The sequence below is a fragment of the Eulemur rufifrons genome, chromosome 5 (genome assembly GCF_041146395.1).
Source record: "Eulemur rufifrons isolate Redbay chromosome 5, OSU_ERuf_1, whole genome shotgun sequence".
Lineage (NCBI taxonomy): Eukaryota > Metazoa > Chordata > Mammalia > Primates > Lemuridae > Eulemur > Eulemur rufifrons.
In genome coordinates, this window is record NC_090987.1 from 8,522,295 (window position 1) to 8,532,913 (window position 10,619).

The 10,619-nt window shown below is 33.9% G+C and overlaps 1 protein-coding gene across 1 annotated transcript in view; it reads right to left on the reverse strand.

Moving 5' to 3' along the window:
* CDH7 (cadherin 7) overlaps positions 1 to 7,879 on the reverse strand; it is a 100,983-nt gene extending 93,104 nt beyond the window's left edge. The window contains exon 1 of the mRNA XM_069467884.1: positions 7,670 to 7,879. Within this exon, the coding sequence (XP_069323985.1) occupies positions 7,670 to 7,879 (210 nt within the window). The remainder of the gene's footprint in view (positions 1 to 7,669) is intronic.
* Between the last annotated feature and the right edge of the window lie 2,740 nt (positions 7,880 to 10,619).

Consider the following 10,619-nt stretch of genomic DNA (forward strand, 5'->3'; position numbering starts at 1 on the left):
CTGAATTTGTATTATAGATAGAAATTTTAGGAGATAAAGTTAAAAGAGGTCATAAGGTTGGGACCCTAATCCCACAAGATTGGTAGCTTCAGAAAAAGAGGAAGAGATCTCTCTCTTCTGCCATGTGAGGACACAGGGTGGTTGTCTATAAACCAAGAAAAGAGCCCTCACCAGAAACTGACCTTGCTGGCATTTTGATCTTGGACTTCCCAGCTTCTAGAACTGTGAGAAAGAAATTTTTGCTGTTCAAGTCATCTAGTCTAATATTTTGTCATAGAATTGAACAGATTAATGCAATACTGAAACTTTGTTTCCTCTAAACATAATTGGCTGGTTTTATGACAAATTGGTATTAATTTTTGCTCAAATTGTTACAAAATTTTAGAATTTAAAAAAGGATAATTATTTGATATAAACATCCAGATATGCTTTCTAGCCCTTCTCAATTATAGCTCTACTGGCTGTCTCCTGCTCTACTATTTTACTCCCAAATGTATCTATTACCCCATCTCTAATATAAGAACACCTCCTTTATAACTCACAAGGCTTTCCAAAGATTTAATCAATATTGACCATGAAACGTAAAATATTATAAGATTTACAAAAGAATTATTAGAAGGAATTGTCATTTTTTTTCAAAATTAAACATAATTCTATGAATTGTTTAGATTTCAACTTTGTAAATACAATAAATATAAGACATTAGAATGTAATATCTTGTACTACTTCTTTTAATTTATAGGAATCTCAGTGTCTATTATTTTCTAAAATAATGTTTTGTGTATAATTATAATGGCTAAGTATTTGGGGCCCAATCTTACAATGTAAAGCAGTTTGTTTGTTTTTTTTTTATGTTTTGTAAGCAATGTGAGAGGAAAACGCTTATTTTTAACTCTAGTAGAAAAGTTTCTTGGAATTCTGGACTATAAAGAACATTATTACATGGTTCAGAAAAAAAAACAAAAAACAAAAAAACAAAATTAATTTCCCTGCAACATCCTAAATTGATGTATTTTTGAGAAACATAATCAATTACTACATAAAATTATGGACATTGTCTGATAGTATTATAGATTTAAATCTGGCCAATGTTTCAGACTAACCCACTCCTCATTCTCAAAACAGACCATAAACTGTACTGAATCATCCCTCAAAGCTCCCTCAAACCAATGGTAGTATTTATTCCCATCTATAAGGACACCTTGGAAATTTTATGCCTCTTTCAGAATATCAGAACTTTCAGATAATGTTTTTTCAGAGAAGGAACCTGGCAGACAAGACCTTAACCAAGCGATCAAATTCAATATCATTATGAATGAGTTATATCAACATCCTGTATCTACTGATATCATGCAGTGAGAAGGAAAAAGCATCACTTCTCTCTTACCTTTCCAAAAACACATATCCTGAAATGTATACATTAAGAAGAAACATGAAACAGACCCCGATTGTGATATTTTCTACCATAATGCTAGTCAAGAATAACAAACGACTAAAGAACTATCCCAGACTGGAAAATTCTAAGGAGATAGGACACATGAAAGGTGTGATATTGAATTGGTTCCTATCAGAAAAAAATATTTTATTGGAGAAATTGGCAAAATTTGAAACAATCTGTTGATTAGTAAACAGTATTATGCCAGTGTTAATTTTCTGGTTTATATAATTGCTGTAGTAATGCAAGATATTAATATTTGGGGAACTTGATTTGGGAACACTACTTGGCAACTTATTTGTAAGTTTGAAATTATTTCAAAATAAAAAGTTTTAAACTTTTGCCAATTTTATATCCTTTTTATAGATGAGAAAATCAAAAATTATTGTTTTGGAGACTTGTTCAAAATAATGATAAAATGAGAACTTTAACGTAGGGTTTCTGCTTGCTGATCTCTTCTACTATATAAAAAGCTTCTCCCAAAATATAACTTTACAAGACTCTGTCCTACTTTCTTAGAAGATAAATCTCTTTCTCTCTCTTTGTCTTTTTGTTTGTTTTTTTGTTTGTTTGTTTTAAGATTGTATTTAAAAGATACTAAATCACAGAAGTATGACAGGGATCCTTATGCAAGCACTTGTTCATGAATCTATGAGTGAGTTCCTTTGCTTTAACCCCCTCTACAGTTGTTGGTTAGCTTTGGAATTTACTGCTTTCCATAGCCATCTGGTCACCTGCTTGGCTTACCAACCAGACTGTGAATTTTATGAAAGAATCTATTTTTTAGCTCTTCTGTCTAGCACAATATCTATCACAGAGTTAGTACTTGATAAGTATTTCAAGAAAGAAGGAGAGAGGGAAAAAGGAAAAGGGAAAACACAGAGGGCAGGTTTAACAACAGGCAAAAAAGAATTTTTGGATAGAATGTTAAGCATATTTGTCCAAACTAATGTTTCTCCCTAGTAATCAACCTAAGACACATAATCAATAAAATCATGCCAAATGATTAGGATAAAATTTCTCCCAAAAAGTCCTTGCCTATATATGCTCAAACCAACGAAACTCAGTGACTGTCCTGCCATTTAACTAATCTTGTCACGTATCCTGGTGAGCCACAGAGACTGCTGCAGATTCTATGAATGTATCAGTGAACAACGCACATAAAAGCTTGTCCAAACAATTATAGTGTGCTCTATATAGAAAGACCTAAATCATCATTTTAGTTTATATTTTGCACTTAAAAACTCAACATAAATACAATGTAGAAACACAGCTAGTATGGATTGTATTTTATTCTTAATTTTTGCTGCTTCCATCACCAAAGAGGCAGCAAGTAGAGTGTGTATGAACATAAACAGATGTTAAGTAAGACAGCTAAGAAAGGGGGAAAGTAGGAGGGAAATGAGGGATAGAAACCTACCTATTGAGTACAATACACACCATTCTGGTGACAGGTACGCTGAAAGCCCTGACATCAGCATTATACAATTTGTCCACATAACAAAAAAATATGTGTACTCCCTTATATTTAAAATAAAAAAGGGTAGCATATTTAAATGATTTTGATCAACATACATGGACAATCAGGAAATACACAGCCCAATCTATAGTATCTATCTTGGCTATACCAAGGTATATAACTGAAATTCTCCCACTTCCTCCAACTTTTAGCTGTATACTTTTACCTGATAAAGGCTTTGGTAATTATAACCATTTCGAAACTAAGATAACTTTGAAGAAAATTAGCAATATTAAACTGAATTAATAGCATTTTAGTGGCACAACCTTACATATTTTATTTTTAATATGTAAAAAGAAAACAAATAACAATTTTGAATTGTTGATTTAATGTGGAGAAAAATCATTTCATATCTTACAGTTATGCAAGAGTATTATAATGGCTAAAAATAACTGCCAAAAAGTATTTCTAAAAACCTGAACTTATTTGCATCCTACAGAGATGATCTATGTCCAAATTCCTTTTGAAATCACCAGGAGTTCCACACTTCTATCAGCAAACTAACAAAGATAAGAACAAGGGCCTTCACAAATTAACTCTGGTTATAAAGATATTATGAAAATGAGTTTTTTATACATTCTCAGAAAAAACAAACCGTCTTTGTTTTCTCCTAAGATTTGGTTTGATTTTGGGCAAACTACATATTCATTTCCTGCGTTTTTTTTTTTCACCAAAATCTATAAAATGTAAATTTTACTACGATGAATACACTCTTCCCTAAATCATTGGTAGTTGGGATTTATTATTTTCTTTTTCTGTAGGTAATACAAAATTTCCCAGTTAAGGAAGCCAATTTGTAACTCAATTTTTCTTTTAACACAACCTGTTTTCAAGATAAAAATGTCTTTTCTGAAACTCTGAATGTATCTTTAGATATCTGGAGATAAAGAATCTCTTGGTGAGAGAGACTGCTGACATGTAATTAAATGCATTGAAAATGCTCACCAATACTTCTCAGGAAGCTTAAATTTAAAGCAAAGTGAATCCTGCAAACTGCACTTCTATGTATTTGATTTCTAGTGGGGCAATAGGAATAAATTCTCCCTGAATGGGCAGGGAAGAAAGGAAAGTAGCAAAAAAGGCAAGAGTGATGTTAACAGCTAAGGAAGCAACTGCGGAAGAGGCACGGAGCACACGTTTCAGTGAAAGTAATGGCCCAGAGCACAGATCTGCTGGCAGCCCATTACGGTTAGGAAAGATGAAAAACACTTAATCCCTGGAACAGAGACTGGGTGGTTTTGTAGACAGATTTTTTTGTCAGATGGTTAAAGGACATTAAGTGAGAAATGCTAAGATGCCAAAAAGACTGGGCTGGAAAAGTGCAATGTGAGGCAATGAAATGGGTGGAAATTGTCACCTCCTATGTGTGGAAAATAACAAGGTGAGTGATGCTATAAAGTCAGAGGAAGAAAAGACTCTTCCTTTCATTCTCCCCATATACCAACAAGAAAACAGGCATGATGATAATTAAGAAATACACTTAAGGAAAGATGCACTATTATTCTTTAAAACAGAAATCAATCAGAATAATGTCTAAGGACTCCTTCCTTAAGTCTATACATTTAGGGTCAGTAATTTATTAACTTATTTCACAAGATAACAATGGAAAGTTAATGATAAAGGTTGCACCATCAGAGTCTAACCCAGCACAGATGTCTGTGCCCTGGCAGTTTCTCGGTAAGCATTCTAGAAGCACTCCCGGCCCCATTCAACAGACTGTTCTATCTACTTTAGTCTTGGTTATCATAGGTAAAACAAATACAGTAAATTAGGTGAAATAATAAGGCTGAAAGCCATATTGTGGCCTCATTATCCTCAATGTCTTAATGACCAAATTTTACTTTCTGTTCAGTCATTCAACTGATCGTGTTGGCCACAATCCATTAATATGAAGGCCTCCAAATTCGAAGGTTTCAAAAAATTCACAGATAGAATTTCTCCAACATTTGAAATTCCTGTTTTTAGAATTTTTAGCCTACTAATTATATTTATGCCTTAGTTTAATCATATATAAATATAAAAATAAATGCTACATTTCTAAGCACACCCAAAATGTACCATTCGTCTAATTAACTGGAATAAATATATACACTAGTGGACCATAAAATAATGCCTGCTTTCATCTAAGGAATCACACATACAACATTTGATACATAATATAATAGATTATCCATAATTCAGTTAATTTATAATTAATATGTAGTGAAGTAGAAAATATAATGATGTCCAGACTAATTGAATGTATGCTCCAAATATTTTACTCTCCTTTATTCAGTAACAGCCTTGACTTGTAGATATCATTTTTATTATTTTAGAAATGAGAAAACGAAAATGTAATATTAGGCAACTTGCCCCCAAGTGATACTACTAGTAGGAAGTGGTAGAGCCAGCAATAAAACTGATGTTAATCTGAAACACACTGTACTTATCCATTATGTGATTAAATTAAGCTATGAAGTTTATTAAAGTCATCATTTATATTTTCCAAATTACCTAAATAGCTAGATTTTGTCAGGACAATTAAAAGTGTGGTCATCTAATTAGCATAGGTTAAATATACATCTGTGAAAAGTACTGATAAGGTTTTTTCTTTTCATGATTATTTGCCTAGCCACTCCAACACGTCTACATCTATAATTTTTAGTTTTCTCTGTCCTATAAACATTTCTGGTCATAGTCATCAATTTCTATACACACACACACACACATATATATTTTATATACCCAAGTGATCAAAATGTACTGAGGCCAAAATTATTCTCATATTGCTCTTTATTCAGAGCACCAACCTAAAAAGAATCATTTCATCATCTCATATTTAAAATCTGTAGTACTGAAGTTCTCTGCCACTTTTTTTTTAAGGAAATATAAGAATTGTTTCTGTAAGGCCTTACATTTGTCTCTCTTATCTATAAATCCTCTCTCCATCTCAAATTATTTTACTGCCCTTTTTCCTGTATTTTAGTCAATTAAGAGGTTTTTTTTTTTTTCTTTTTTAACCCATTTCTATCCTGAGTTTTACTGTCAATGGCTGGATTGAAGTCCCAGTATACAGCATGCAAGAGATAAACAAAAACTAACTTTCTTGTCACATAAAATTTGTTAAGCGACCTTCTCCGATGAATTGAAAGGGAAGTACAGAATATTTCTTGTTACCTAATCAATAAACCACACAATTTCTCTTAGAAAAAGAACACCACCATTGCCCAGTAACTTTGTACATGTTTGGAAATTAAGTAACGATAGGGACATATATTTTAATAATTTTAAATGGACTTGCAGGGGTTATTTGTGTATAAGCATTCTGAATTATTACGTGAAGGTTATAAAATTTTTTTAAAGGGCATTTACATTTTAAAATTGTATTGATTTTTAAAATATCAACTTTGCCCAGCCAACTCCATTTAAAACCAAATTAATGGGAATATTTTTTGTTGTTTTTAGAAAATTTTACATTGCCACAAAAACATGATTTCACATAACCAGTACTCAGAATCAAATTGAGAAATTCAGGAAATCTTTACAAATATTGAAATAATTGAACCTTCAGTAGACTAGGGACTGGGAACATGATATGAGAATGGCAAGGAAAAGACCATGCTTTTTTTTGTTTTGTTTTTGAGACAGAGTCTTGCTCTGTTGCCCAGGCAAGAGTGCCTTGGCATCAGCCTAGCTCACAGCAACCTCAAACTCCTGGACTCAAGTGATCTTCCTGTCTCAGCCTCCTGAGTAGCTGGGACTACAGGTGCACGCCACCATGCCCAGCTAATTTTTCTATTTTTAGTAGAGACAGGTTCTCATTCTTGCTCAGCCTGATCTCGAAATCCTGAGTTCAAGCTATCCTCCTGCCCCAGCCTCCCAGAGTGCTAGGTTTACAGGTGTGAGCTCCTGTGCCCAACCGGCTATACTTTCCTGAAGCACAATTTGGTTCACAGGCCCTCCAATGAAAACTTCCTGCCCAAATATTCAGACAGAAAGAAGCTGTGAGGGAAAAAAAAAAATCTCCATCTGGCTAACTCTTGGCCACCAAACAAATGCACCATGAACTGCCCACCATTTGTCTAATATCACTTCTAACTGGCGTCTGTTCATGTTCATTTTTAATCAAAAGAAAATTTTTACCAAGCAACCTAAAAAAAAAAAAAAAAAGAAAGAAAGAAAGAAAGAAAGAAACCCACAGAGATATATCAAAATCAGACCACTAAGAAAAGTGGGTTTGAATTGTTCATAATCTAGAGCCATTAGGATCAAGAATTTCACTTTGCAGTTTTGATACTGTATCAGGGAAGGATACACAAGTATAAATGTTAGTATGGACAAGTATGGACATTAATTACATAGTTATCGCAAAACAAGAGGCTAAAAAATCAACTGGCTATAAAAGCCCACTACTCTTCATTTATTAGTGGATATTCTTGTTCTAATTTTGGTGATAACAGTTTTACCAGTATGCCGCAATCACAGTAAACTAGACCACTGTAGGATCTTCATCTCTTTTTAGGAATGAAGCATCATTCCCTAACTTACGGCTACGCTGTACTGAATATAACACTCTGATTACAACTTGGAAGTGGCTAATGCCAGAAACTTCATAAATTCTTTCCTAGAAATGATATTTTGTGTTTTCCATCCCCATAGCAAAAGTTAGCAGTTTTCCATCCAACCACAGTCATTGACAATAATCATTTGCAACTTTGAAAGGCCAAATGCCCTACCTTTCCTACATAGAGGGGGTCTGAACCCATGTATTCCTCCAGCACAAAGAACTGATTCCACACCCAGCTGCGCTTCGTCCGGGACCTCCCTGATTGGAAATAGGGCTTTGATCTGGACCTTGAGAGTTCTGCTTGACTCATCCCAGAAAAACACAGGAAAAGAGCTATTAGCTGCAGAAAATGGCAGAATTCCACTTTGCCCAACTTCATCTTTTTTTTTTTCTTTCTTTTTCCTGTGTAAGAAAAAAACCTTGACAAGAGAAAAGGCACAGTTCCAGTTGGCTTAGTAGCTTTTGCCTCCGGCAGGGTGTCAGCTGGGAGTCCAGAGATAATAATTTGTAGAGTGTTGGGGTGGAAGAGGTCACCACTGCTGAATAGCCTTCGCCAAAGAATGGTGTAATAGGTACCTATCAGAACAAAGAGAGGAGCCAGTGTCAAAAACAAAACCACATAATAACATTTAGCTTTTATTTACTAGCCTAATATTGATTTTCCAAAGATATTATTTGTATAATCATTAAAATATTAATTATATACTTGGAAAATTACAATAATCATTTCCATATTTGTAAATTACATAAATACCGCTGATGCAGAATTATCCTCATTCCATAACACAACCTTAAAATATCACGTTTCTTCTAGGGTATTTTATTTGAGCATATGGTTTATTTTACACAAATGTAGCAGCATCATTTTAAAAAGCATTTTAATGTTAGCTTTTATTTTTTTACTTTTATATTACAGTCATTTTCATTCATTGGTATTAGAATGTGAAAGCAAAGCAACTCAAAGCAGGGATTTAAGCAAATGGGAAGGACATATGCTGGTTTAAATCTCTTCTGTGAAACTGTAAAGAGAAATAAAGAAGTATGAGGTGATTCAAAACTGGTTGATTGATTCTGAGTCACAGAACACCAGCTGTTTTGATGTGTTCTTATTTGATTGTGATCAGCTGAAAAGCTCAGTAGTTTCTATTTTCCCCCTTTCAAATTTATTGTCATGTATGCTGTGTAGCATGTGAGGTTATGCCATTGCACTGCAGTTATTTGCTATCCTACAAATATTTATGGAACACCTTGCACACGACTTGTGCATAGTAGGGCCATTCTCCATAAACATTTATAGAATTGATTTATATTGATCAACAAAAGGGGTGAGAAAACACAACTATATTTGTGAGCCCCACAGATTGTTGGCATGCATCCAGGAGGTGATTTAGCAGCAGCATGAAAAAAACCTTTTATTCTAATATCTACTTATTTCAGTTCCAGAATTCTGATTATGCAAGAGATATAAAATAAGTTACAAAACAAGCTTTCAAACACACCCCCAAAACACAGAGGAATGAAAATTTATGACAAAGCGTTCACTTAAATCATTATGTTGCACTTTGGCTTATGAATTCATTTTACTTCCAATAAATAAATCAACAACAGAATGATTAAGGCAAAGATTATCATTTATTTATTTCTGTTATTTTTGAAGAATAAGAGGTGCAAATTATAATTTTGAGAACAAGAAGCCAAAAGATATCTTCCTGTTAAAGCAGAAAATACACAATCTTTATAAGCTTTTCCATCTTTCTACATGTCTTTCCTGTAACAGAAGTGTCTGTTATTCAATAGAAAAATATTTCTGATAGCCAAGTTTCTTAAGAAAAACTCTATACAGAAAAAATGTAAAAGAACATATATACATGTATATAAATTTATTAAATATGTTAAATATTCCACACAACTGGAAGAAACATGTTGCATCGACTTTGAGCTCTATTAAAATGAACACATACATTTTAAAAATATCTCTACAAAGTTTTGATATTCTAGAGTGCATTTAAGAATGATCCAATGTTCAGCTAATTGACATGTGCTGAGACCCACCAGAATGTTAACTGTTATTAGAGAATACTAACTATGGCCTGTGCATTGAACACAATCTCCCAAAATCCAGATCTCCCATCTGAGGATCAAAAATGAATTTACTCCATTTAGAAACCACCTTAGAGGGATAGTTGTTCTAGACACAGAATTATAAAGAGCAAGTAACTTGGGGTCATGCCTTGATATATCAACATGTAGGCCCCTCGATTACATTGAAAGATCAGCGGAGGCAGGTCTGACTACCCTACCTGAGAGACGAGCTCTCTGGAGTTGAAGAAGGCAAGAAATGATGCACTAGTGCAGATTAGTCCAATGATGATACAAGAATCAAAAGAAGTGCCCTTTAGTAGGCATTGCTGTCTGCATGGGAAGAAGTTCATGTAGCTTCCTTCATCTAGTAGCAAACCACATTCTTTTTTTATTTATTTTATTTTATTTCAGTATATTATGGGGGTGTGTTTAGGTTACATATATTGCCCCTATCCCTCCTCCCTCCCCTGAGTCAAAGCTTCAAGCGTGTCCATCCCCCAGATGGTGCGCACCACATTTATTATGTATGTTTATACCCATCCCTTCCTCCCTGCTTCCATCTGCCTGACACCCAATTAATGTTATTCCTATATGTGCACTTAGGTGTTGATCAGTGAAACTAATTTGATGGTGAGTACATGTGGTGCTTATTTTTCCATTCTTGGGATACTTCACTTAGTAGAATGGGTTCCAGCTCTATGCAGGAAAATACAAGAGGTGCTATATCACCATTGTTTCTTATAGCTGAGAAGTACTCCATGGTATACATATATCACATTCTTGGGGCTGGGGAGAGATGGTTTAGAGTTGTTGTGGTCATAGGACTGACACCAGAATGTGAAATCTGGGGCCAAAGAACAGTTCTAGTTTCACCCTCTCCTTTCTCAAGAAAGAATGAATTATCTCTTAAAAATAATGACATAAACACTTTGGTCCCTAATGTGTTTTTTTAAAAAAAGTGATAAAGCAAAATTACATTATTTAGACTACTTTATGAATTAAGTGGACTTGGTAATAATGTTTGAGTATGAACACTT